The sequence below is a fragment of the Siniperca chuatsi genome, linkage group LG6, assembly GCF_020085105.1.
Source record: "Siniperca chuatsi isolate FFG_IHB_CAS linkage group LG6, ASM2008510v1, whole genome shotgun sequence".
NCBI classification, from domain to species: Eukaryota; Metazoa; Chordata; class Actinopteri; order Centrarchiformes; family Sinipercidae; genus Siniperca; species Siniperca chuatsi.
The window spans coordinates 24,848,647-24,876,324 of record NC_058047.1 but is presented as its reverse complement, the minus strand read 5'-3'; the positions used below and the strand labels follow the sequence as shown (position 1 = coordinate 24,876,324).

Genomic DNA, 27,678 nt, shown 5'->3' with positions numbered 1-27,678 from the left:
GTTTTTATAAAAGCCTTTCGGATCCTGCTGTTTGTTTGGCTGGCCTACAGAATATCACAAAAAAAAACAAAAAAAACAACACACAATCACTCTGTAAAACGTGTCACTCTGGCACCAAAATGTTGCATAATTTTAACAAAACCATCAAAGAAGGCTTTGGTCTTTTTTCATTTGAATTTATTAACAGAAATGTATTAACATTTAATATGCAGGAATGAGACCTTCTGTGAATACATGGCACAATCATATTATATACATTCTTTAAGGAGACAATGCACAAACATGGTGGAGGGAGGGGTAAATACAGGAATCTTAAAACGACCCTTCAGTGGGCTCTGACTGACGTGAGCCGAGTGAGAAATACTGACTTTTTGAAGTTAAAAATGTTGGGTTTTTTTTTATAAAGAAACATGGCTATTACCAAGAAACAAAAAGTCATACTACTGTTTTGTCGCACATCAAGTTCTATATACAAACTAGGGACAGGTAATTCACACAAACCAGAGGGAGTAATCTACCACAGTGCTAGGCTGGAGCCACATATACATAATTCCCATGTAACACAACAATTACATGTGCAGCTGATCAGCCCACTTTATTTTATAGAAACTAAATCAGAGCAAACCTGTCTTTGTTCCTCTCTTTAGCTTATAATGCTTTTAAAGCTCATTGCACATTTTTCCCCTCACAGACGTTTGTGTCTTAATTGAATGCCTGTATGAACGCGTGTATTAATAGATGAGATTAACGCAGTCTCTCTGTGGCAGCTCTTCTTCGACTCGTCGTTCTAGAAAGGTCAGAGGTCAGTGTCCTGTTAAGTAGTCCTGGGTGGAGTCTGAAGCGAAGGAGTCGGCGTCCTCATTGTCGGAGTCTTCGCTGCTGTCATCAGCGGCTGGCTCCCCGGACAGGGCGATGCGGGCGTAGTCGTCGGTGTCGATAGACTTGCAGAAGTGAATGGCGTATTTCAGTTTCTCCTCCAGCACCTGTTTACACGAGTACCTGGGCAGCTTCAGTAGGAAGAAACATGTGTAGGACTCTGGGAGAAAGTGGTCAGGGGGGTTGTACTTATCCAGCACCTAGGGACAGAGAAGATGGCGTTATTAGGTCTCTGAATCAGGTCAATATAAAGATGGATTTATACTTCTGCGTTAAGGTGCTACAACATATTTTTAATACTTTTTAAAACCTTCTTAGGCTTATTTTTGTTTGTTTTTGGAGGAAACTGAGATCTGCAGTTAGATTTCCACTTCTTACCTGCACAACAAAATCCCGCCCACGGAAGTCAGCGATGGTGCGAGGCAGACGTGTGCGACCCCAGACAAACCTCAGGAAAAGAGACCTCTCTGTGTTGGAGAAGGACTCCATCACCTCCCAGAACCACTGGATGAGCGGCGATGTTGGCTCCACTCCCTTATAAGTGGCCACTGACTTCAGCAGGTGGAGAGGGATGTCCGGGCTTCCGCACACCTGAGGAGAGGAAACATTTGCTGTCAAACCAGCGGGCAGCCAGAGGACGGAGACAATGTCGCAACCTTAAAACTACTCTCACTAACCATAGTTTCCAGTTCGTAACCAGTGAAAAGCGACAGCAAGGGAACGGGAACTACTCGAGCCATTCCCTCGCGCACGGCGGAGACCTGCTCGTCAAACTCATGGAGCCTGAGACAGAGACAGAAATGTAAACACAAACACATATGGGAAAGTGTAAATTTTGTTCATTCAGCAGGTTTTCTCACCTGTAGTTAATTGCCAGGCGGACGTATTCTGCGCGGTTCTCCAGGGTGATGTGGGAGTACTTAGAGCTGAGCTGGATGTCCTGGCCGCTGGCATTGGGCACTGTGAAGGGCAGGGTCATGGCCTCAAACTCCTCAGCTGTGGCCTCGTTGTCCCGGATGTACATCAAGCCAGGAATAAAATCCTTATCAACCTGGGAGGTACAGAGCAGATCTTAATATTCTAACAAAACTATTACGTCCGTTTGTCTCTTAACAACCATCTCTATAATTTCACCTGGTGTATGTGTTTATTTATTTACATACTCATGCCCTCATGCTCACAGCACAATTCCCGTGAGCTCCAAAGTGATCCACTCTTTCTTGAGTCTTGTGCTGGATTCATTTCACATCCAACCTTTCTAATATCTCAAGGGCAAAACCACAAAACAAGAGCATCTTTGTGAAGGAAAAGGGCCTTTTTGCCCACTCCTGTATTCTCTCAAAGATGGTTCAGGAGCTCATGATCACAGCGTGAGGGCAGGAGTGGACTCACGCCATCTCTTAAACAAAAGATGAATTTGTAGCTCACAACTTCTTTTACTAGTGAATCGATTTGAACCTTTCTGAAGAAGAGGTACAGTATGAGTTTACAGAAATGTTCCTTACTGTAGAACTCAGGGGCGCAGAGAGCTTAGGCTTGATAGGCTTAAGGTTTAATCTGAGAAGGAATGTATAGGAATCTTGTGCAGGTTATAATACAGATCATGAGGGTTTAAAATGTTACAGAATATGTGGCATAAAGAAAGGCATTCCTTTCTGTAGCTGGAGTAGAGTGAAGTTGCACGGGACTTAAAGAGTACAGAACTTGCTCATCATTTAACAAGGAGCCTCATGCAAAAACAGCTTTGTTTTTAAAACTTTCAAGTCAGATTCACCAAACTTAAATGCACAAACTCAATGCAAATTGCTAGTTTTGACCTGATGGATGCCACCTGTTCATGAGTAGGTGCACGTTTGTGAGATTAGATCATTATCGTAATTGACACCCCTATATTGCCATATGAGGATATCTGTCCCGCTCTGTTTTTGGGAAAGTTTCAAAAACGTCATCGAGTAGTAAAAAGAAGAATTTCACACTGCAGAGCTTAAAGTCATGCCGTCAGAAATCAGCAGATAAAATACCTACTGAACTAAACTAAAACATTAAGGAGTGTCAGTAGTCGTACAGGGGAACCGAAACTCCCAGTGACGTGTCATCAGAGCAGCGCCATATCGGAACAAGAATAAAGACGGGACGTCTGACATGAAGTTAGCCGCTAAAAACATCTTGCTAAAGCAATGAGAGTCAAAGGCCTGATCTCAGTTACATGTCTCGGTTGAACAAAACAAGGCAAAAATGTTGTCAAACCATCAAAATTGCCATTGATGGTGATGATATGATGCACCGAATATTCATTTTGCATTTACTTTATTTTATTTAATCACCATTTATCATAATTAAACTTGAATGTAAAGATATGCACTAGACTGTCTTCTTCTTCTTCTATGAACTGCCATGCACAAGTGCTAGAACTTCAACACCAACTGAAACGTCTGCACACCGTAACTTATATCAGATATATCTTGTTGACTAATCAGTCTAATATTTATGTATTACCGCCACCACCGCGTGGTGTGATGTCTAACAATTCGCACGCTGAGGAAAGGCTCGACCTGAAACGTCTGTGCACTGAATAATATTTCCTGTCAGTGTGCAGACTTTTCAGTTTGGCATAATTAAACTTCAAATTAATGTCAGATTAAGGCAATCTAATTCTTAAATTAAGTGTTTAAGATAAGTGTTTTTTTACAGCGCTGGAGGATATCTGTTAATGACTCATGCGACAGATCTGGACCACTAGTGAATTTTGTTTGCGTTTAAGACAATTCTATGAGAAAATTGCTGAATGCTACACGTCTATTAGTACGAGTGGTCCAGTGTTTGAAAAGTTAGATTTTCAGTCATCGTCAGTGTGTCCTAGATACACACAGAGAGCTCCATTGTGTAGAGAGGAGCAAGGCTGTGTACGTACCTCACTGAGGTCAGCAATGGTCAAGTTCATGCCTGCCAGCTGCTTCCATACTGGCTCTGCCAGATTCAGACTAAGAGGGCTTCCAGTCCGGATTGCAATGCCCAGGAGCACTCCTGCAGACACAGCAAGGCAGAGCGCATTACGCACAGATCAAAACATGAACCACCATTCTTCACTGTGAAAAATGTTTGCAGCAAAACATCAGAAATATCTGTATTAAATGAAGCATGCTTGACAGTTCAGGCCAGGTGTTTTATCAGCCAAAATACACATTTGTACATTTTAAAATAAACATGCATATTTTCAGTTTTTGTTTATCTAGGATTAACACCCCAGAAGACCTGACTGAGAGATTAACTGGATTTAACCTAGGAAGCGGAACATGCTCATGTGAAGAGGGGACTTGGCTGCGGGGTTGAGCAGGAAACAATCCCTATTGGCGCCTGACTCGTCGCGGCCGTTGGGGGTGACGATGAGCAGCGGAGTCAGGGCGTTCTGCAGCTCCTCGCACATTTCAGCGATGGACTCGCTGTAGCCTCCGCCACAGTCGTCCACAGACTCCCCTGAGAAAAAACAAACAAAAGTACTTAAAACATCTAAGGTGAGGAAATGCATGCAGCCCTCTGTTGCTGATAATTAAACGTTATTTTTAAAGAATAAAATGTCAAGATACATTTGGGCGAGGGGTGGACATGACAGTGTAGCACCTACCCACAAATTTGACCTTCCACACTCGATGAGGGAGCAGCAGGCTGTCTGGGCTGAAAGAACTCATTTTGGCACACATCTGACCAAATACAGACTTGGTTCCGTCAGGACCTGCCAGGCCCCCTTTGCTACGAGAACGCTTCACCTGCAGGGTGAAGAAGAAAAAAGAAAATAGAGATTATGGTTTGATTTGTTTCTGTTCTGTGCTTAATAACTTCCTGCCAGATAGGGGAGAAGCAGTGGCCCGAACAGAGACTCTATGTGGAGTAAAGTCTAAAACTCAGTCCAGGAACCACTGCAGACAGGCTGGGGCACAGATCACACACACCAAAGAAAAATCCCCTTATGAAAGACATCACATGTAACGCTCAGGAGCCTGTCTGGAACATAGCCTCACAGTGAGAGGGAGCAAGGGGGGGGGGGATTATGAGCGGGCAGACATTTTAAATGTGTGTTGTTTGCATGTATTTCCTGCTGTACCTGTATCCTGTTGAGCTCCACCACAGGACCGTGCTGTCGGTCCCTCACCATTGTAGCTTGAACTACCTTTCTGAAAGCTGCTTCCTGTTCAGACAAAAGAAATGTTCCAACAGACAAATAAATACTGTTTTAGTGCCAAGCAGACATATAATACACTGTTGAAATTTGTAGATACCGCTGTTTATGTTTTGTATGCGTTTTTCTGGGATTAAAATTCACGCTCTCTCACCTTGCCCTGGGAGATGAGGATGCCCCTGAGTGTGTCGAAGCCCACTGAGGGTCCGTGGCCTGTCTGACCCAGTCGACCCTCCAGGTCAAACATGGGTATACACGGGCAGAAGAGCTCTGAGATGTGATGCAGCAGCAGCAGCCTGTTCCTCAGGGCCATGATGGGGATCTCCTGTAGGTGGTTGTACTCCATGGGAACCTTTAACACACCACACGGACAGACAGTCAAAGATTGACAGCATGATAGGCATTTGAAAGTCTGCTAGCCACTTTGTTTTAATGATGCTTCTGTCTGCAAAGCTTTACTGCCATCTACTGGAACATGTGGACAGAGAACTAATTTTCCAATACACAAAGACTGACAGTTTAAGTTTCTTTCGAAGCAAGTACAGTACCTGTGCAGGCAGTTTCCCAGCATTGGTGGGCTTGCTGGTGGACCAGGCGAGGGTGTGAGCAGAGCCACAGGCCACCCTGTTGATTTTCTTGCCCTGCAGCGCAGCCACCAGCCGTGGCCTCTGGATGGCGTTAGTGGTCCCGTCTCCAAGTTGGCCCTCATCGTTGTCACCCCATGTGTACACTTCTCCTGAGCCAAACACAACAGCAAAGCTTTCTGTGAAGCTGCAATCCAATGTGACTTAGCTGAACTGTTGGGACTCAATGATACCAACTGGTAAGATGGCAAAGAGAACTTATACAATAAACTGATCTGAAATAAAGCGATCTGTGGGAAAATATGTACAAAAAAAAAAATCATCATGCATAAATGGTCAATCCTACCATCCTCTGTGCAGCACACACAGTGCAGTGACCCCGTGGCGATAGCGATGACCTTCTTCCCTTGTAGCCCCTGAACCTGTCTGGGTCGTCGAACGTGGTCGTCAGAGCCATGGCCCAGCCGATGATAGTCCCCTTTCCCCCTAGGATTGACATGATACATATACACAACTGAGTCGTCTCATCTCTAACAACAACAACAACAACAACAACAGTGATACAAGGGGCCATGACAGATCTTCTACTCTGTACTGTGCCGTACATACCATGTGTACACTGCCCCCGACTTAGTAAGAGCCACGGAAAACTGAGAGCCACACTCCACTTTGACCACTCCGAGGCCGGTGAGAGAGTCAATCTGAAAGCAAGAAATCAATTCATCTATTATTTGATGGACCATTATGTTTTTAAATGCAATCAGACCATCCATTTAAAAATGAAACCCCGTCCTGTTCCACTGAAACAGAATGGGACAAATCTAACAGCTTTACAAAATGAAATGTAAATTAATTACAATAAGTGCATGTGGGGATTACTGGACTGTGGAAGAGTTATTTTAACTTTTCAGAAGTACAGCTGCATGATGTGTGTGTGTGTGTCTGTGTTGCAGACACATTATCAGATGATTCTTTGAACTATGAAACAGCTATTGAAAAGGAAGTTGTACGTTTCTGCATGTAAGAATCTTAATAATATGCTTATTCACTCCCCATGAAACCGCAATTTATTATTATATTATTACGCATCTGTTTTAGTATGTATTAAACAAATGAGATATTGATTAGTGAGCTTTAGAGGTGCCGGTGGGAGATATTTTACCTTTCGACAGAACCAGACTAGCTATTTCCCCGTTTCCAGTCTTTATGCTAAGCTAAGCTAACCATCTCCTGGCTGTAGCTTCAAATTTCTCTTAAGAAAGGTATCGATTTTCTCATAAGCTCTCGGCAAGGAAGTGAATAAGTGTATTTCCCAAAATGTCAAACTATTCATTTAACCCCCATCTATCCAACAGGCCAAAGTAATTAAGCTGGCAGTGCTCAACTAATATACGCTGAAAGTAATAGTTGTGGCTTCTGACCATCCAAGAAACAGAAAACTCATTTGCTTAGCTTGTAGTTTTTAAACATACTCTGGTCTCTTCACGTACAAAATAACTACAGCAAGAAGACAGAAGTATAAAGTGATGCTGCTGCTGACCTCCAGTGCACACTGCTGTGTAAACTGCCTTACCTTCATGGGGATTTTACAGCCATCACTGCCTCCCCGGCCCAATTTGCCGTAGTCCCCGTCTCCCCAGGACCAGACCATGTCATCGTCTGTTAGACACAGTGTCTGGGCGTCCCCGCTGCCGCAGGCTACATCAATGACCCTGTGACCCTGTAGTGCATCCACCTGGATAAACCACACAGACACTTACATCAGTTTTACTTCACAGTGATTGTCTGAGAAACCTTGTCAGAGTGAGGCAGAGTAAACCGTTTGATTCCTGTCCAAACACTGACAGATATACAAGTTGCTGAAACACTTTGGGTTGACTGTTATTTTTTTTCCCGAGCCTTTTCAGTATACTGACAAACCTTGAGTGCACTATACGTGTACGGCACAGTATTTTGAGTCGTGTGAGAAACTGAGCTAAATGATCACTGACCAGCTTGGGTTTGAGCTGGTCCTCGCTGTCTCCATGGCCCAGTCGTCCGTAGCGACCCTTGCCCCAGGTGAAGAGCTCTCCACTGGCAGTGATGCAGGCGCTGTGTGCCCCTCCAGCTGCGATATCCACCACTTCCACTCCCCTCAGGGACTCAATTACACGAGGACGGTCACAGGGGCTGAAGTTATGAGCAATCACAGTTACAATAAAAACACACCCCTTTACACTGTCTTAATCCTCAAGTCTTACAGTGACTTGGAATTGTTGGACATTGTGTGTGTTGTGAACTGAATATTGAAGGTGCAAAGTGTTATATTTGATTCAGTCTCGACCTTCTGTTCCCATGGCCCAGTTTTCCATCCTCAGCTTCTCCCCATGAGTAGACTTCCCCCTCAGAGGACAGTGCCAGGCAGTGCTTCCCTCCAGAGTTTACAGCCACTTTCCTGATGAAGACGTGTTGGATGGACTCCAGTAGTGTGGGGGTGGACACAGACTCTGTGCCTCCGATACCCAATCTGCCCCCAGCTCCATATCCTGTTGCATACAGCTGATGATCAAGACAACATATATTAGTCTGACAATATATTACATTTTCAATACTCTTGCTAGAGTGTGTTAACAGCCAAAAAAAGCTGCAGTGTGCAGACTACACAGAGTTAAATACTGTAGCATCTGAGAAGAGAGTGGAGATTCAAATTTGGACAGACCTTTCCATCAGCAGTGACAGCAAAAAGAGTCTGCTCCCCGCCGATAAGCTGCACTGGTCGCAGTGTGGCGAGGGCTTCAGTGGGAGTGGGCACTTTGACCTTTGCCCCCTCAATGCCCCCCAGCTGACCTCTGTGGTTGTGGCCCCAGCCATAGATGGTGCCACTCCCCCCAGCGGAGAGGGTCCAGTCGTCTGGTCGTCGGTTCATCCACTGTACGAGCTGCTCGTCGTGCTCACGCTTAAACAAGTCGTGACTCTCATGGAGGCCGTTCATGCTCTCGTGATCAGCCATAAGCTCACGAATTTTCTTTGTAACCTTCAAAGGGATAGGAATAATGTAGGAAAACGAATTCATAACATAACAGTCAAAGTGCGATGAAATAAATGTATGGCTGGCACAGACAGCACAGCCGGACAACACTCACCTCATCCAGGAAGGGTCTTGGTAGGGAGGTTCTCTTGTCTAGAGCCACAGCAACTCTGGAGGCAGTGCAGTATCGTCGAAACCAGGCCCACTTATGGGTCTCAGCACAGCAGGGTAAGGTATCGAGCTCAAGATCGCAGGCAAGAGCAACCAAGACCTGAACAAATTGTTAAAATTAGCCTCTGAGAGAAAACTGCATGTAGTGATTTATAAAAATCCATTATACTCTCAACCTATGGTGCCATTGTGTTGGTAAGGAAACATTCATGAGCATACCTTGAAAAATGGACTATGAAGCAGCTGCTTCCCTCCTCTGACAATGGGGTCCTCATACTCATACTGCCTCTGCAGAGCCTCTGGTAGCCCCTTCACTAGAGCAGCCAGGGCACTGCCTGTGAAACTCTGAAAGAAATTGATTATTAAAAATATAGGCCTCACTTTACTAAATAGGGGCTTGGCTCTCCATTAAATATCCCTGATTTTGTTATTTTTCTTCTCAAAGAATTATACAAAACATAATAGAAAACTGCAGCACTGCAGTAGATGGTGTACGAGGTGAAGGAAAGAAAGATTAGCTGGGGTGGAAAGGAAATACACAACAAAAAGATATGATTGTGGAGAAGAAAATGTAATAAATCAAACAAATAAACAGTCACAAATCATGTCATACATCATGAAAATAAAAATAATGAACAGAATAGCAATTGGAGGGACCGGCACATGCAATTAATTTGGCCAGAGCAATGCCATTGATCAGTTAGCTTATACAAGTGCATGCCTCTCAGCTACACACAAATATCACAACTACAACAAATGAGTGACCAGTTATGAAATTAACACTGAAAAGTCCATTAAGGTTGCATCAAAATTGGTTTGGGTGACACATTTGAGTGAAACATGTGTATCATATATATATATTTCAGTGTCTTTCATCTTTGTGCTCACACTGTACTCACCATAGAGCGAGCCTCGCCTTCACTGTCACCCAGCAGCCTGTTTATGTTGATGGACTGACCGTACTCTGTGGTCAGGAGCTTTCGTAGCCTCTGCAGAGCCCACATCCTGTGTCCAGCAGCTGGACAAAATAAAATACAAAATGAACAGATATGTATCGACTACACTTAGACATAAAAAAATTCAAAGAAATGTGCTTTTATTTGGACTATAGTAAAGCCTATTCATGGTGAATCAGTATAATCATACTGTACCTAGTGCACTAAGCTGGGCACAAGCAGCAAGGGAGGCAGCTAGGCGAGGCACAATGCTCCTGTTGGAGGCGAAGTTGAGCCTGAAGTCCAGCAGACAGGTGACCAAGTCCATGGAGGGGCAGGACAAGATACAGCGATCAGACAGCAAGTCTTTGGGACCTGAGGAAAGAAATGAAAAAAGGCTCAGTGTCACAAACTTAGGCAGTCTGTGTATGCGCCAGTGTAGTGGTGCAATTATAGTATGATTTCAGAAACACACCCTGTCAAATGGCCTACGTATTAGTGTGCGAGAGCTACAATATCTGGTTTATTTATGCCAATGTTTTTACTGGTCAACTAACATCTGGTGACAGCATTTTGTTGTATGCGTTTGATGCGGCTTACCAGCAGCAGGCATGATGGGATAGACGGTGAAGCGCCAGCCCCAGCCGTTGACAGAGCCATCACTGGTGAATTTCCATTTGAGTTCATCTCCTGGGATCCTTAACTCACTGGACCAGTCAGACCACTCCCGACCTGAAACACGCACACAGCATGCCGCCACATTAATTTTTTATTCATTGCCGTACGCTCGATGACTATTTAGTTTTACAGTCTTCCTCTCATCACCTGATCTGACAGAGACAATCCTATTGGCTCCATCCATGATTGTCAACGGGTCGTGGCGTCTCTCAGTTGAACACTGTCGGTCAAACTCTATCCTTAGACCCTCAGCACCTACAAAAAGAAATAAGAGATGCTGTCAACATCCAAGAGACAAGACATAATGATCTCCAGAAAAATCCTGAAAATGGTCTTGTGTCAAGTGTAAAATAAAAAATCCCTCGATTTTCCCTTTTTACCTGGGATCTTCACAGTCCCACTGGTAGAGGTGTCATCTGTGTACGGATGGCTGCTCTCCACAACAACTGGTTGGGAGGACAGACGGCCACTCTGGGAGTCTGTGGCAACGTCCTCTAGCTCAGTGACACACAACTCCAGCAGCATGTCAGCAACCTGCATATCACAGAGACCCGAAGATGTCAAATGTTACCAGCTGACATCCTATAACTCACAAGGCCTACATGGAATCAGTAAAACAGAATACAGTAAATCACCTGTGGATAAGCTGTACCCATGCCGGATAGCACAGCAGACAGCACCTCCTTGCCCTTCTCCCCAGAGCGACACGACACTGCCAGTTTGAGCAGGTCCACCATTACACGTGTATCATCAGGCACAAGCAGACTTGTGAACTCGTCGAGGTACTGAGGCTCTGGACCAACGACTTTACTCTGACTCTCAGAGTCCTGAAGATGAAAATAAAACATTAAAATGGCTGATTTAGGTCCACGTGGCTGGCGTTAATGGCTTCAACAAATGCATGTGCTCTGTCAGACGAACCTCTTTTGTCTTGGTCATGGTTTCAGCTATGATGCTGGCTGCTCCGGGGTCATCGGTGACGGGGATGAAAGGACGCGACGAGGCACCAGAGGCAGAGGGAGTCATAGCTGATGATGGGGTGACGGCTTCTTCTGATGAGGGAACCTGCTCAAACACACAAAAACACACATGGTTGGGCCATGATCACACTTACATTTTTTTCCAAACTGCCCTTTTACATTAACAAAGTACATTACAATAAGAAAGTTACAGACTGTTTCAGTTTATTCCAGTACTTTATTTAAACTATAGTATCATTTTAATATTGAGTGTTATAATAAATGTATTATAGCCAGTATTCATTCTCAATAGCTGGAATATCAAATATTAAATTCTAAATGTCTTGTACATCAATTTACACACATTTGTGTGGAATTCAATATGACAAGTATGGAATACATGGAAACCTTGTGATCTTTCTTAGTATTTAAAATAAAGTTATGTGGGTTCAAACAATGCCAACAAAAAGCCTTTGTGATGATTTATCACAAAGGCTATTTAAGTTGTCTGCAGGGTTGAGAAGGATAAATACTCAAGTAGCAGCTACAAGGTGAAAATAAAAATAAAAAGCTTTGAGTTTGTTTGGCTGCTCTGTAAACAGATACATCCATTGCTCTTCTGTTGTATTTCTGACAGAGCAGCTGCGCAAGCAGAGTTTACTGTAGTATTAAGTCGTTACTTACATTACCAACAGTAACCACTGGTGTCACAACTGAAATCTTAAGGGTATAACTTTAAGACCCAGAATGAAAATGGAGAAAGTTGTGGTAGAAAACTTAATTAGACTTGCAATTATGATCAAAGCCCTGTGAGAGTTTCTCACGTTTCCAAGTTGGAGCCAAATATAGTTTGCTGATGGTAGCTACTGCACACCTGGTCATTATGGGAAAAAAATGTTCATTGCATGGTAACTGTTTAACAGTAATTCAGCAAAAAATGCAGTTGAGGCAGCATGGAAACACCCTCACTGACATTTATTAAATTATGAAGTTTTTCATAGACAGGGTTGGAGTTTGTAAATTAAAGTCATAACAAATATATTGAGTTCCTCACCTCTCCCTTCTTGTCTTGCCAGGGATTAGGGCTGACTCGTTCCTCAGCTTCTGGCAGGACAGGAGGACCTTCTTCATCACTCACACTGGATGAGGACGAGTAGTCTGATGGGGGAACAGGTGAGCTGGAAGGACACTCTGCTGGCAGAATCATGCTGGCTGGCATCAGAGCACCGACCACTGCATCCCTGGGGAAACACACAACACGTCCTGTCAACAGTAATACAGACTAATGACAATTACCAGTGCCAGTCAGCAGATTAAGTTATTTAGAGGTCACACACACACACACACACACACACACTTTTATCTCATTCTGTTCAGAATTCATGCCTCAGCAGGGAGTCGCTCATCTCTGTTTGTAGGATTTATAACTGGTAATAAACAAACAAGATGGTAATCCTATCCTATCCTATTACTGATCATGAATAAAGCTAAGATATATGTGGCATTTAGCTACATTACAGACTTCTTAATCCTGTATTGTCGGCTAAGGGCTTTCTGACTGTCCAACAACCAAACTTAACATTAACTTCACAAAGCACCTAAATCATGAACATTCTTGGGCGAATTCACAAAAAGATTGCGTGGCTTTTGCGGCCACTAAACTTGCATAAATATGATAACAAGAAACCGTGGAATTCTCAAAGCACCTGCAAAGGGTGAACTGCACCCCTAACTGCGCTGCCAAGCAAATAGCGTCTTGGTGCTCCGGTGCTATTTGCAGGTATGTAAATTAGGCAATATGCATACATTTGTATTTGTAAAGGGACGTCACACCTGGACTTTCCAGTGATCATGGCAGCAGTGATTGTAGCCAGGTGAGGCAAGAGTGCATCAAAGTACATCATATGCGCACAGATGGCACAGAGACAGTACAATACCCGATATCCATGAGGGAATGAAACTGTAATACAACATAAAACCTGCTTCTGTGAGAAGCGGAGATGATGGTTACGCACTGTAACAGTCCAGCAGAGAGCGGAGTAGGAGAGAAAACAGCTCTGCATGCGCCCAGAGGCATGAGGGAGAGCGCACAGTTAAAGCACCCCAAATAACAATCGCTCCATACAGAGCGAGTTATAGAAAAATAAGACATCATTAGCGTTAGCAAATGATGCGCAATTCATGGTGCTATCAGCGGCCGCAATTCATTCTTTATGAATTCACCCCTTTAACTAACTTATACCTACTTTAAATCTAGTCATGTTTCTTGTTTAGAATGTAATTCCTCTTTGTTGTACTTTTTATATGCACAGCTATTCCATGCATTGACTGCCTTTTCCTAAACACTTTGTTGACTCTGTTTTCAGATATCTTTGTGTGTACATTACATGTCATTTTAGCTTTTTATTTGAGGGCGGAGAGTGTAGCACAACAATGGAAAAAAGGTCCTTAGCCAGACTTGAACTGGTTGTATCGCAGTTACATGGTTTGTATCATAGTCTTCTGACCCACCAGGAGAGCATATTTCAAACCCTGTAGACAACATACCTCGCATACATGATTTGGAGGGCTGACAGCACATGAGACAGAGCCTGCTGTTTGGCCAAGTTGCCATCCAGACTGAGGAGGATCTTGGCCAGCGAGGGTCGATTGGGTTTCACATTGTTCTGCCCACTCATCTTGTTGTTCACTGCTGAGGAGTCACTGTCTGACTGGACGCCTGCGGCGTACAACACCAAAACAATGAGACATACTGCCATTGATGTGAAGCACCCTAAACCAGCTCCATCAGCTAGTTGCAGAGCTGCAGTGCCAGCAGATTCTGCCTCGCAGTTCCAGTCCAACCTGTGCCACCTCTTGATAAGAAAAGTAACTGCAACAGCCGTCTAGACGTGCAGATTTTGAATGCCCATATCCCCCATCTGCGGGCAAGGAAAGCAGTAGCTTCTGCAAGTCTGACAAATGTGCCACATGCAGGCAATGAGTGTTACAACTGCAGGCTTTTCTTTTATATAGCTGACTACATGTGCTGAAAATGCTTCTGCTATTGCTGTCCTTTACTACAGGTGGCACAGGTTGGCCTGTGTAGAACTGGGCCCACATTTATCAAACTTCTAAGAATTACACTTAAGAATGCTCTAAAGAGCTAACTTCGGAATCACGTGTTTTTGCACAAAACATGTAATTCCGAAGTTAGTTTTAATTTTTTTAAAGTTCATTTTATTTGTGTGAAATCCTTATCTCTATGAATATCTCCAGTAGTAATTAACATAAAAACAACCTAATATATTAGTAATATACACATACAGAATTAGGGATAAAATAATACATTGTCTGAGATGCATTAATTGTGCTGTTTGCACCAATGATACATGCAAAAAAATAAGATAGAAAGTGGTGTAACATCCTATCAAATGTTCAAATCAAATTTAAATAATTTACTAAATAGTTCCCCCTTGTGGACAATCTGCATTCTGCTAAACATACTGTATACTGTATGCGTGAGTTTGTAAGAAACTTGTAAACAGTTCCAGTAGCTGCTTCACATCTTTAAAAATATATCATTACAACATCACGACTGACAAATACCCGGTAGGTGGGCTGTATTAATAAGCTGCAAGGAAAGGGAGGATTACCTAAATAAGATGCTCCGAGGGAGTCCCTGGCCGTCTGGAAAAGTACTGGCTCGTGAACTGAGGGTGTGGTCACATCCACGGTGGTCCAGGCAACACTGTGGGAGGAGCCGCAGGCCACTCGAGTGATCTTCTGTCCCTCCAGGCCCTGCACCAGGGTGGGCTTCCTGTTAACTGTGGTGGTGCCGTTCCCCTGCTGCCCGTGGTCATTGTCACCCCAGGCATACACCTGGCAGACAAACACAACACCATGATTGGATTTCATTTTGGTCAGTGTTTAGTATAAAGCCTCCTATAAGCACACGTGTCTTAGAGTTTAACAGAAGGTTATGTGAAACCTTCAAGGTTTCTTTGAGCTGTTTGAAAAAAGACTTAATGTTCCATACTTTTAGATATACCGCTGTCAAGTGTGGGAACCTTTCTGATCGGGACTAAAGAAAAGCCACACAAGAAAAAGTAAAGGCACTGCTCCAAGCACCCAATCTTAACAACCTCTTAAAGTGGTCAAATATTGAGTAGCTGCCTCTCATCATAGGAAGTGAAGTGCTAACATTATTACATTTTCTCTGAGGGAAGGTATTATACAAGATGAAATAAGCAGTGTAACAGCAAAGGTCAGAGGTGCCTGGAAAGGTAGAGTGAGAGTTGATAACTAAACTCCGGCTACAGGAGGAGAAATTCACACATCTGGAACAGTGCCATGGCAGTAAATGAGCAGAGGGCCTGAACGATGTGCTCTGGTTTATAATGATGGTGGAGGTCAGTACAAACCTGTCCTGTGTCTGTAACAGCCAAACAGTGCAGTGCTCCAACAGCAACATGGACAATCTTTTTGCCCCTCAGTCCCTCCACCATCTGGGGCTTCCGCACATGGACGTCGGTGCCATGGCCCAATCGGAAATAGTCACCTTTGCCCCTGTTTGGAAACACAAACCGTGAACACAAAAAAATATATATGGACAAATGATGAATGGTTACGTACAGTAATTGTATCCATCTTACCAGGTCCACACAACTCCAGATTTAGTAAGAGCCAAGGAGAACTGTGCTCCACATTCTATTTGGCAGACACCCTGCCCATTGAGCCTCTCAATGTTCTGGGGGATGTTGCAGCCTTCGCTGCCTCCGCGACCCAGCTTTCCAAAATCCCCATCACCCCAGGAGAACACCAACCCTGACAAACATAAAAACATACATTACCAACTAGAAACTAAGCCAAAAGAAATCTTCTACAGAGTATTACAAATATTTTGTGGATTCTTCATTGTTAACAAGGACGGTTTTGTTTACATTCAAGGTTTCTGACCAAAATGCAACATTGAAATACAAATACTTGGACTCATTCAAAGCATAAATCTCTAGTGCTACTAGTGGTCTAAAACTCCACAGGATACCTTTAAGTACATTAACAGAAATACCTTCATCAGTGAGGGCTAGAGTTTGAGCATCCCTGCTCCCACAAGCCACCTGGATAACACGGTGTCCCAGAAGCACTTTTACCTAGATGACGAAGACACGGCAACCAGGAGCGCATGGTCAATTTACACACTTTGTAGTATACAAGGATTCATAGCAGCAAAACATCATGAACAAATCCAGTTCTAGATATGGTACAGTAAGTTACTGGGTGTAAATATCTCTTTCTTTGATGATGACAAATTACTTCTCACTGCTTTATATCTCATCAGTCTCCCTGTAAAGGAAGGGCTGATGTAGGAGATGCAGACATACCAGTTTAGGCCTCAGCTGAGTGGTGTTGTCCCCATGTCCAAGGCGGCCATATTCCCCCAAACCCCAGCTGTACAGCTCCCCACTGGAGGTGATTGCTGCACTGTGAGAGCTGCCACAGGCGATGTCGCGGATGCGCTTGGTCTTCAGTGCCTCAATCAACCGAGGCTTGTCACAGTTCCTAAGGTGGAAAATCATACCTTTTTGTTTAATTCACATTCTGGACAATTAAAACAGCAATTCAACTATCATCAACAAGACAGTCATATTGATTAAAGCCTTGAGTTGGAAAATTAACTTGTGAAGTTATCTATGTCACCATTTTAAGCATACCCAAATTGAGAAAAGGTATAGTAATAAAATGATATAACCACGTTTGTCTCCAAGATATGTTCAGTATCTGTGCAAGATAACATACATTCTGCTGAAGTGTCCCAGCTTGCCGTCGTCTCCCTCTCCCCAGGAAAAGACCTTCCCGTCCACAGTCAGGGCCATGGCGTGGCGCCCCCCAGAATGCACAGCGACCTTCTTCACCACATAGTTACTGAGTGCGGTGATCTGACGGGGGATTGGGATGGTCCCACTGGACAGGCCCAGGCCTAACCTGCCGTTAGTGGCCTCTCCACACGCGTAAATCTTCCCCTCGACCGTCACTGAAACAGTGACACGGTGGTTACACACAACATATGTGCATGTTATATAAGAACATCAACTCCAAAAACATTTATCACACACCTGCAAAGAGGCTTTTGGAACCCCCGGCCACTTGTACCACATTGAGTGCAGAGAGAGTTTCAGAGAAGGAGGGCACCTTGATCTGTGAAGGACACAAACAAAAGTGATTAGAGAATGCAGCAGCTTCTGAGCTTCTTCTTCTTCTCCCACAGGCTCAGCCCAAGGATGTGTCCGCTCCCCTCTGCTGTACATTCTCTACGCTGCTGGTTACAGTGTTTGACACATCCTTAAATGTGCTTAGCATACAGTGAGATCCGATACATTGGGATCCCTGGTGGAAAGTAACTAAGGGCATTTACTCATGTACTGATCTTAAGTACAGTTTTGAGGACTTGTACTTGAGTATTTCCATTTTATGCTACACTATACTTCTACTTTACATTTTAAAAAGGGACATACATTTTATAGTTACTTGTCACTTTGCAGGTGAAGATTTTACATTCAAAACATTATAATATGATTATAAAGATACATGGTTATAGATTAATCTACCGAACAGCAGCTTACATAGTTAAAAAAATACAATTCAAAAATACTTTTTTCACTCTAAGTACATTTTACCACAAATACTTTCATACTCTTACATGAGTAAAAGTTGAATGGCATACTTTTACTTGTAATGGAGTGCTTTCACAGCACGGTATTGCTACTTTTACTTAAGTAAAGGATCGCAATATCTCTTCCATCACTGATTGGGGTAGTGATACATAGATTGACTTTAGGGGAAATTATACACATTGGAAGAAAATTTAATTTGTGCAAATTGTATTTTAAAAATAATAACGCATAGCAACTGGCATCTAGCTAGGAAAACAATTCAATTCATATGTAAGGAAAGTGTTGTGTAAAGCTCAAACTACCTTTGTTTCCCCTTTATGGAGATTTGAGCATGTAAACCATAGGCTAGTTTAGCCATTGGCTAATTTGGGTCAAATACACAAAAGCTGCACCTTAGAACCCTTGAGTCCTCCCAGCTGGTCCTTGTCATTCAGCCCCCAGACGAACACTTTGGTCCTGATGGTGGCTGTGGACTCCAATCCTGATGACTTCTTTCGAGCAAGACTAAAGGACAAACAAAAAACACAGTGAGATCCTGGATATGAATTCATCTTCATGTTCTTGTTTTAAATGTTCGAAAATGTAAATAAACAACACAGCCGTGTTCAAGTCAGCATAGCTGTATAGTTAATTTACACTACAGGAACAGCTCAAACACACCCTTAATGTAGCTTAATGGTCCTCAACCATGGTAGTGTTTCATAATGGCATTAAGCCATGCACCTGTGAGCATATACATACAAATCTATTCAGGTATGTCAGCAGACACATGCTCTACATCCTCAATTTACTGGTTCACTTATCAAACTCCAAAAATGCAGGCTGATAAAATGAGCGGATTGGCCTGCATCAGTAGAAACCCCCTGCCAGATTCATGCTTGCTAAAGATGAGGAAAACATCTACAACCATACCACATGTATTCCTTCAAGCGTTTGACAATCCAGCACTGAAATACTTATTTCTTGGCCCGCCCATACCTCCCAGTGGCAGTTTTATCATCATCCTCTTCTTCATTGTCAGATGCCAGGAAAGGGACTGTGGCGAGGTCTTCATCCTCTGCTCTGATGCGCCCCACGATGCCAAGTCCATGAATCTTGCAGTCTATACCAGAGCTGCGGCACTGTTTGATTGCAATCTCGATGTATCTGTGATACTGGGGGGAAGACGTCATTCACGTTATTACAACAATAATTTTTAAGGCAATAAACAACGATTAGAAGTTGTCAGTTACTAAGTCTTAGCCAACCAACCTCAGTACAGTCACTAAGGAGAAGGACAGTGGTGTCTGTGGGATTGATGTTAATTGTCTTCAGCTCAATCAAGTTGTTCAAAGAGCTTCCACCTGTATATTAAGAAAAAAAACATTACTTATGATGCTTAAAAACAATTAAAAACATGAAAAGGTCAAGAACACCCTGTACAAGAGGAACTATTTGAAGAGCAAACAGTAGATTACAAATACAGAATACAATTGTCTAATGGCAAAATTACATAATATCTTTCCAAAGTAAGGGGCAACAAAATACTCATGATGTTAAACTTTAAAAAGCACAACAAACATTTTACTCACCTGACACCACCACCAGTGAGGGCATGTAGCTGCTGTCCGCTGGGTCCACAATCATCTTCAGCCTGTGCACAAGAACGTCTGGGAAGAGCTCGAGACGAATCCAGTGCTGCAGAGGAAAGAATGACAAATCCTGTCAGGTGATGCATTACACTTTAATAAAGCTAAACTAAGTAGACTGTCATTCAGCTTATTAAAGTATGCAATTCAATCTCCTACCTTTCCCTGCGAGCCAGAGGACTGCCAACACTGATCACTGCAGTCAATGAGGCGTGAGGCCTGGTTAACGGAGGATGAAACATTGAGGCTCTTGACAGCACGAGCCCAGTCGTCAATCAGCATCCCACGCTGGCTGCAGTGATGCTTCTTGAGCTGTTTTCCTGAGCGGCCGCAGAATGCTGGAGACTGGCCTAATTGTGGGGAAGATGAACGACTGAAGGTTTACACACATGCACACACATACAAACAGAAATGCAGCGGATGCTATCTGAATGTAAATGTGTGACTAACCAGGCTCGTTGATTCTGCCAAAGGAATGTCTGGTGTTGTGTTTGCGAGTCTTGAAGCAGTTTTCACAGAAGTCGAAGTCGTCACAGTTCCTGCATTTGAACCTGGCGCCGTTTATAGGGAACATCTGACAGCCATCACACCTGCAGACAACACAAGTTGCATTTGAACAACATGTTGAGATACATAGTTAGTATTAATTGGGCAGACAGAAACCTTAAACATATCCATACCTCACTCCAGGGTGAACACTGGGCACCAGTTCCATTTCAGACAATAAGCCAGTCCAGTGGGACTGCTGAGGGAAGTCTACTATCACATCCTTCCCATTGGCACTGAAAGCTAAAACAAACAATTTAGCTCCATTAGTACAGAAAACAGTGGATTCAGCTAACAGCATATTTAATTGGAGTGTTTGTTAAGATTATAAACAGAATAAAAATTGCAGAAGATACTAATTTAAAGGCTACAGAGAATGGCTTACCTTTCACAACCCCAACACTCCTGTGAGTGACGGAGCCCCATTTGTACTTTGGCGTGGTGACTGTGGGTTTCACCCTCACTTTATCACCAATCTTTATATGGGAAGGAGAACTTTGTGGTGGGAATCCTGGGGAAAAAAAGCAAATAATGACCCATGCCATGTCAGAGGGTGAAGAGAAAACATGCTGCCAAGGTTTTCCCAGAACTACTCAGGTCACATTAAAATCACATAAGCTTACCAAGTAGCTCGATGTGGATGTAGCGGACCCAGTACGTTCCTCCTTTTTGCTGCCAGTCACACTGCACATTTAAGTCATGAAGTCCATCTCTGTCCAGCTTGATCACTTTCCCGACATCTCCATCATACACTTCCTCATACGTTCTGCAGCACTTCACCATCATCCCCACCTGCCGAGAAGTCAGTGATCTATCAGGCTTATGTCACATTTCCTTAAGGCAGTTTTAGAAAATCTCTAAAAAGGTAGCTGCTCTTACCTGAATGTTCTCTCTCACATACACAGCATAATCATCGTTGCTTTGGAAATCTGATCTCTTCTTAAATGTCTGGCTTTCCGTCACCACTGCACCTGGAGGCTAATGTTACACACAGGCAATATTACATATAAAGCTAAAAATATGAATCATGTCATAAGGAGAATTTGACAGGCTGTGTCTGGCTAAGTCCATTATTGAGTGGGCTTATGGCAGAAATCAAAGAGAAAGTAATGTACCACAGGGAATGTCTGCTCGGCCTCCTCCAGCTCCTCCAGCACTTCATCATCCGAGTATTCATCTGACACAGTGTCAGCATCTGACAGCTCAGTGACGTGAATGTCTGGATGGTCCAGCAGCCAGCCCACCAGAGCCTCAACACCTGATGTATACGCTCAATTACTCTCCAAAAGTAGATTCTAAAACATTATATCACACACTAATATAGCAGACACATTGCTGCAGTGACAGCTACAGAGTTTTAGCTAGAGTAATATGACAAGAGGGTGAAAGTTTCACACGCAAGCATTTCGATGTCTTCACAAATTCAGGTTTGTGTCTTATGAAACTATACCTGGGACACCAGTGGCACTGCCTGTAGTTCCAGACAGTGACTTCAAGGCAAACTCAATGTTTTTCCGTGAGAACCCCATCTCCATAAGCTGGAGGACTATGGGTAAGGGAGGGACAGGGGAGGTCTTCTGCTTCTTCTGTTTGGGAGGTCGGACATGTTGTATGGTGACAGGCGTTGTGGCCTCACTGGAGCTGCTGTCCTCAAACAGCGGAGAGGACGGGTGGGTGGATTCCACAGCCAGGTACTGACACACTGCCAGAGCTGCAGCCTAAATATATACAGCAATCCACAGATAACACTGAGGTCAAACCGAATACACTAGCTCTAATGTATGCAACATTACAACTGACACTTAAAGCCGTGTTACTAAAGAAAGGTCTATAGACTCACCTCCATCTCTTGCCTGTCAAAAATGGCTTTGATAGGGGAGGGCTGAGTGGCAGCGGACAGCAGCTGCTGTAGGAGGATCAATGGAGGCAGGGGACCCTCAGGGGACAAGTCTCCCACATCAGGAGATGACACCACTGGATCCTCTGCAAAAAAAAAAGAAAAAAAAGAGAGGTGTCATGAAAACCCCCAAACAGAACAGACACATAAAAAAACAAAAAGCCACAATAAAACAACATAAAAAACAGTTAACTATAACCACACAGAACACAGTGCATAAATAGCATTTCAAATGAAACTCTACATCGCAGAACTTGACTAAACAGCAATAGTTTTCCATGAAGACTGTCCTGACCAACTCCCCAGTTCTACTTTCAAGACTCAGAAACGCAACCCTTCACTGGGTGAGGTCTTACCACTGGGGTTGGGTCCTATGTCCACAACTGCCGGCTGGGAGAGGATCTGCCTGAGTTTGTCCTGATGAGAGAGCAGGGCCCGTGATGCCTTTAAAATATACAGCCTCAGCTGCTGACACCGCAGCAAATGGATGTCCACCTGGTCAGCTGGAAACACAATAGGTTCGATTAAATCCACTGGAGCAGACCTTAGGCTCAGAACACTAAATCAAAGCATCCTCCATAGCTCAAAACCTTTTGTTGTGGTCATTATTAAATGAGACAAGTTATCATTTATCATAAGAACAAAGTAATGCATATTGCCAGGGCACAATACCAGACATTACTCTAAATACAGTAAATTATTTTTTTTTTTTTATGATGTTTATGAGTCATTTGTGAGACCATCTAGTCTACAGAACTTCTGTTGCGTTTCTCAGCAGTTTCTGTACCTGTAAGCCCTCGACTAAGGGACTTCTTCATGCGTTGTTTCTCCAGTTTGCTTCCAGCCAGGCTGACCAGCTGGGCCCAAACTGCCAGCATGGGCTCAGTGAAGGGCAGGTTCTGCACACTGAAGGATACTGCAGGCATCTGAGCAAAATGACAAACAAAACAGATCAGTATTTTATTGTCTAATGAAATTGTTTAAAGTAAAATTAGAGCTAATGTGCTAGTTGTATGTACACACATGAGCATCTAAACACTTCCATACCGGTTTGAGATGGCTGAGCAAGCAAACCCTGCAGGTCCTCATTTCGTGAAATTGGACTGTGATGCGTCCTTTTGGGGTGACGCGAGTGACTGTTCCCTCTCCATATTCCTCATGAATAACTTGGCCTCCTAGCCTGAGCCGCCCATCAATTCCTCCAATGACTGCCAACACTGCCATCAGACTGCCCACTATAGGACCGTCAGAATCAGGAAAATACTCCTCCAGGAAACACTGAAAGAAAGCCAGGGAACATTTAAAAATCATCATTTCGTTAGAACTGATTTTATTAATGAAGCCAGAATGAGTGTGCCATTGTGTCATGTGAATTGTGTCACACACAATAACTGAATCCATAATATTACACTAATTCTTACTGCTTCAGACTGGCAGCCTGACATAACCTCTCCAATGGAGCTCAGCTGAGCGTTGATGTAATCATTTATCATGCTGTTCCATTGGCCAAGAGAGTGCAGAGTGCGCAGGACAGAAACAATCTCTTCAGCCAGCGTGCTGCTGTGAGTGGCTGTAAGAGACGCCTGAGGGCGGGACTTTCTCCTTCGCAGGGAACCCTCTGTGTGGTGGAAGAAGCAATTTAAAAATACATATTACACAAAAAAAATTAAAAACTGATCAGATTTCCACTAAGAAGCCGTGAATGATTGTATCAGAATCAGAAATACTTAATTGATCCCCGAGGGGAAACTCTTTCGTTACAGCTGCTCACTATCACATTAATGCACACTTGAGAATAGAAGGAATAAAAATACTAAGCAAATCAAAATATAGTACACTATAATACAGGTAAGATAAATTAAGTACAAGTGGATATAAAGTATAAAAGTTAAAATAAGTTTAAGTGATTGATTACCATACCTCTGAGAAGTGGCAGGTCTGAAGAGCAGGTGCTTAGTAGGCTTCCCAAGAAGTTGAACAACTTCTCCACCAGGAACTTCATGTCCTGAGAGCGTTCCGTCTTGTCCCATGAGGGCAAGACTGCCTGCAGGAGACGTAGTGCCAGGATCTGGAAACACACGGTGTACAAGACAAGGGTTACTTACACAAAGTTGGTTTCCATCCTGAAATGTTAGGCAAAATAGACAGTACAACCTGGTTTGCCTCTTTTATCACAATAAGTTATTTTTCAGCATTTTTTCTTCATACAGTTGGTTAAATTGTGTCTATTCTGACAAATCTGGCAACTTGCCTCTTTAAGGTCCCTTAACTGGATTTTAACGGCTGGATAGATTGTGCTTTTTAGTACCTCGGATACTGCTGAACACTCAAATAACCTCCCACAACAATACGCAAGTCTTCTTCTCTGAGTTTCTTCCTCAAAAGATATTTTCTTACAGAACTCCTAAAAGTATCCCACCTGTCTCTGCAGAGTAATGGCATTGAAAGACTGGTGTCCCTCAACAATTCGGATGAGCAGACTAATCCATGCAGAGGTGCTGAGCGTGCTGCACATCTGGGGCATGAGGGCGATGCTGCGTATGAAGCCTAGTGTACTCCAGCTCCTGTGCTGCTCCCGAGAGACGAGCCTGTGGGAGTGACAGCCTGACAACAAAGATGGGTCAGTTTAGAATAACATAATACCCAACAACTTGTCTTGTAAAAAGATAAAATGCTCTTTATCAACATGGCGATTCAGCTACCTGACTTGTCATTAGCTCCACTTTCCACAAGCATCCTCAGTAGCCCACAGAGGGTCCGTGTAGCGTCTGTTTGCAACACCTCTGCATAGATGCCAGCTGATAGAGACAGCGTCTTCAGCAGGTTGACTGTGCTGGTTAGCATCATAGCTGTCGGGTGGCTGCTCTTCTCCATCAGCTCACCTTCTGTATTGAAGAGAGGAGATTGTAGTCGTTATTTCAATGACATTTTGCTTGTAGTTATGGTGATTTGTACTGAGGCAGTATTGTGAACTGACCTGTGTCATCCTCTGTGTCTGAGTCCTCAGTCGGGGGCTGGGCAGCTGGTGGTGGCTCTGCCAGTTTAAGGTCGTATTTGCCCTCTTTGCCCATCCTGTAGGAGTTGGTGCTGCTAGTATCCCACTGGACCCTGATCCAGCCATCCTCGCCCAGCTCCCCAATAACCCGACCGAGACCTGGTGATGGACCGTCCTGGACAGAGCATGTACGGGGTCAAATACTAAACACCAGGCTTTTCTTCCCTGATTTACTTAGTAAGTACAAAGCATACTTCGAAGTGACTGTAAAACAGATTCAGGTACCTGATCTCCCCATTTCCAGTCGACTCCCCTCATAACCCTGGTGCCTATCTTCATCATGGCAGCCAGCTCAGGGCCACAGGCAGGTAGGGGGGCGGGGGAAGCCTCCTTTCTGGACTCCTCCAGTACTGTGGCTGAGCCTCCGAGTGCACATAAACTCAGGTCCTCCTCACTGCTGTCTGTGCTGGGCCCTGGAGATACAACAATAGAAGAGGCAACACCTCCATCCATAAATATGAACAGATGCCCTTCTGCTTCTATTCTGGGTAACCGGTATGTATTTGACTGGACAGTACTCACCTATGAGCCGGAGTATACTCTGTGTGAGGGCCAATATGCCAGAATTTAGCAAAAGACTGAGGCTGTTGGACCCATGTTTCAGGGACAGCATGTGTACCATGGACAGAAGGAAGCGGGCTTGTGGAATGGTCCCAAGACTTGGTCCCGCAGGGTTCTCATTGGTGATGGTCTGCAAGGGAACGGGCTGCACACCTGGTTACCAGAACGGGTGGTCAATAAGTTAGTTTGAGGGTATAACAGGTCTAAAAATGATATCATATTAGTACCAGTTAAGTTTTCTGAGACGAACCAGCCGTATAACCACGCCACTCACCGAGCTCTTTGAAGCGGGCGCTTGCCTCGAGCAGGATATTGCGTACATTATGGATGGCCCAGGAATACAACTTGCCGAAGGTCACCTCCAAAAGCATGCGGTTGAAGGGAGGGATCAGATCCACGTCCTTCAGGCAGTCAGACAGGGGCTCTCTGAAAAGGAGAGTTGAAACATTTGAAGGCTTAATACCTGACTACAACACTATGGCTAAAACAAATGCCATCATTACATCATTATTAGTGGTTTTTGCTTAAGTCACACAAAATTACATGAACTGATGGCATGAAGACCATTGAATTATCATATTTGAATTCAATGTCTACGATATAAATTCACTTCAGGGTAATTTCTTAATGATTTTTTTTTTTTTTAACCATACATCCAAAACTGTTGACTTACCCAATGTTGGTCCCTTCTGGTATGACCCTTTGCCAGCCACAGAGCATTGCATACTGCACAGACGGCAGCAGGAAGCTTTTGGAGGCTAACTTCAGCATGGTGTCGATGCCCTCGAGTCTCACCTCAGCCCTCTCCAGCTACGATGAAACACAGTTAACATCTGTCATGCTTTTTCACCTCTTTACATGTTAAGAGTAAATTATATACATCTTGTATATTGTTGTCCCTTTATTTGTTTTCTGCTTCATCACACTGACTACTTATCAAGTCAGTGATGATCTGTTGTTTACAATCACCTGTTTGAGAAGACACTTCCTCATCTTCTCTACATCCAGGGGCTCCTCTTTCAGTGCAAACTCCACTATGGTGGCCATGAGGCTGGACTGAGAAAAAACACCCTGAACACTGTGTTTCAGCCACCGGTACTTTTGGACATTGGCCACAGTGTTTAGAAGCGGATGCCACTTGTCCTGCTGTAAAGAAAACAATACAGGAACGTCAAACTATACCATACTAACCATAACCACTGTGTTGTCTGCATTTTGACAAGACATGCAGCGGTGTTAAGTACTACCAAAACATACACTGGGGCTGTGTCTCACTCACTAAGGTTATTAGTTATTCTCATTTTCCGACAGAAGATAAACTGGATGTGATTCAATACCACTCTGCATTCCCATGAGGCCTAATGCATGTTTATATTGTCAAAACTGGCCAACAGACCATTGAGAAGAAGATGTATTATTTATTATTATTTTTAAGATTAGAAAACAAATTAAGCCCCATTAAACTACCTTGGATGTTCTGTTAGTGGGTGATTTCCTGTCAGCAGGTGTGGGGCTGATGTGGACATTAAGTTCCTCTTCATTGGTCCCTTCATTCTCCAGCTTTGGCCCTTCTATGTCAGCAGACTCTGACTTCTTAGGCACTAAAAAAATTGAATACATTTAAATTAAGAAATAGGTTGTATGTGAAGAAAATAAAACCCCATCACTGCGTAGTAGGTTTTGAATAAACCACCTCTTTTTTTCCTGCGGTCCCTGATGAGTTTCTGGGTGATCCTCCTCCAGCGGGGCTGAGAGCTCAGCAGCTTCAGTTTGGACACTATAGACAGGTCGTTGCTCACAGCTGGACGCAGCTCATTAAACAGGAAGCGCAGACGCTCAATGACAGGAGCGCACACCTCCTTGTAAGAGCGACCTTGTTCCTGATGGGTCTAAAATAAGTGGGACAAAGCAAACACGTCATTAAAAGCCCCATTCTCCTTTGTATCACAAATTA

At 43.7% G+C, this 27,678-nt stretch overlaps 1 protein-coding gene across 3 annotated transcripts in view; it reads right to left on the bottom strand.

The window, feature by feature from the left end:
* Nucleotides 1-160: 160 nt before the first annotated feature.
* The window catches only part of herc2 (HECT and RLD domain containing E3 ubiquitin protein ligase 2), a 42,307-nt gene continuing 14,789 nt past the window's right edge, over nt 161-27,678 (bottom strand). For all 3 annotated transcript variants that reach the window (XM_044198861.1, XM_044198859.1, XM_044198860.1), the window contains exons 30-91: nt 27,418-27,613; nt 27,192-27,325; nt 26,694-26,870; nt 26,398-26,534; nt 25,999-26,150; nt 25,686-25,877; nt 25,389-25,576; nt 25,086-25,278; nt 24,811-24,993; nt 24,528-24,712; nt 24,029-24,176; nt 23,530-23,726; nt 23,156-23,386; nt 22,896-23,034; nt 22,465-22,611; nt 22,052-22,194; nt 21,662-21,929; nt 21,327-21,469; nt 21,091-21,189; nt 20,835-21,003; nt 20,597-20,722; nt 20,346-20,454; nt 20,116-20,255; nt 19,825-20,015; nt 19,609-19,714; nt 19,289-19,380; nt 19,016-19,191; nt 18,430-18,541; nt 17,480-17,561; nt 17,163-17,397; nt 16,748-16,925; nt 16,435-16,516; nt 16,019-16,190; nt 15,788-15,932; nt 15,020-15,245; nt 13,932-14,103; nt 12,439-12,625; nt 11,347-11,490; nt 11,061-11,252; nt 10,806-10,959; nt 10,573-10,680; nt 10,348-10,479; nt 9,964-10,122; nt 9,712-9,830; nt 9,032-9,157; nt 8,757-8,912; nt 8,333-8,647; nt 7,958-8,172; nt 7,626-7,803; nt 7,208-7,369; nt 6,244-6,335; nt 5,981-6,120; nt 5,599-5,786; nt 5,205-5,402; nt 4,976-5,059; nt 4,499-4,640; nt 4,156-4,350; nt 3,788-3,900; nt 1,737-1,927; nt 1,554-1,659; nt 1,255-1,467; nt 161-1,076 (exon numbers count right to left, since the gene is read on the bottom strand). In XM_044198861.1, the coding sequence (XP_044054796.1) occupies nt 804-1,076; nt 1,255-1,467; nt 1,554-1,659; nt 1,737-1,927; nt 3,788-3,900; nt 4,156-4,350; nt 4,499-4,640; nt 4,976-5,059; nt 5,205-5,402; nt 5,599-5,786; nt 5,981-6,120; nt 6,244-6,335; nt 7,208-7,369; nt 7,626-7,803; nt 7,958-8,172; nt 8,333-8,647; nt 8,757-8,912; nt 9,032-9,157; nt 9,712-9,830; nt 9,964-10,122; nt 10,348-10,479; nt 10,573-10,680; nt 10,806-10,959; nt 11,061-11,252; nt 11,347-11,490; nt 12,439-12,625; nt 13,932-14,103; nt 15,020-15,245; nt 15,788-15,932; nt 16,019-16,190; nt 16,435-16,516; nt 16,748-16,925; nt 17,163-17,397; nt 17,480-17,561; nt 18,430-18,541; nt 19,016-19,191; nt 19,289-19,380; nt 19,609-19,714; nt 19,825-20,015; nt 20,116-20,255; nt 20,346-20,454; nt 20,597-20,722; nt 20,835-21,003; nt 21,091-21,189; nt 21,327-21,469; nt 21,662-21,929; nt 22,052-22,194; nt 22,465-22,611; nt 22,896-23,034; nt 23,156-23,386; nt 23,530-23,726; nt 24,029-24,176; nt 24,528-24,712; nt 24,811-24,993; nt 25,086-25,278; nt 25,389-25,576; nt 25,686-25,877; nt 25,999-26,150; nt 26,398-26,534; nt 26,694-26,870; nt 27,192-27,325; nt 27,418-27,613 (10,047 nt within the window). In that variant the 3' untranslated portion in view covers nt 161-803. The remainder of the gene's footprint in view (nt 1,077-1,254; nt 1,468-1,553; nt 1,660-1,736; nt 1,928-3,787; nt 3,901-4,155; nt 4,351-4,498; nt 4,641-4,975; nt 5,060-5,204; nt 5,403-5,598; nt 5,787-5,980; nt 6,121-6,243; nt 6,336-7,207; nt 7,370-7,625; nt 7,804-7,957; nt 8,173-8,332; nt 8,648-8,756; nt 8,913-9,031; nt 9,158-9,711; nt 9,831-9,963; nt 10,123-10,347; nt 10,480-10,572; nt 10,681-10,805; nt 10,960-11,060; nt 11,253-11,346; nt 11,491-12,438; nt 12,626-13,931; nt 14,104-15,019; nt 15,246-15,787; nt 15,933-16,018; nt 16,191-16,434; nt 16,517-16,747; nt 16,926-17,162; nt 17,398-17,479; nt 17,562-18,429; nt 18,542-19,015; nt 19,192-19,288; nt 19,381-19,608; nt 19,715-19,824; nt 20,016-20,115; nt 20,256-20,345; nt 20,455-20,596; nt 20,723-20,834; nt 21,004-21,090; nt 21,190-21,326; nt 21,470-21,661; nt 21,930-22,051; nt 22,195-22,464; nt 22,612-22,895; nt 23,035-23,155; nt 23,387-23,529; nt 23,727-24,028; nt 24,177-24,527; nt 24,713-24,810; nt 24,994-25,085; nt 25,279-25,388; nt 25,577-25,685; nt 25,878-25,998; nt 26,151-26,397; nt 26,535-26,693; nt 26,871-27,191; nt 27,326-27,417; nt 27,614-27,678) is intronic.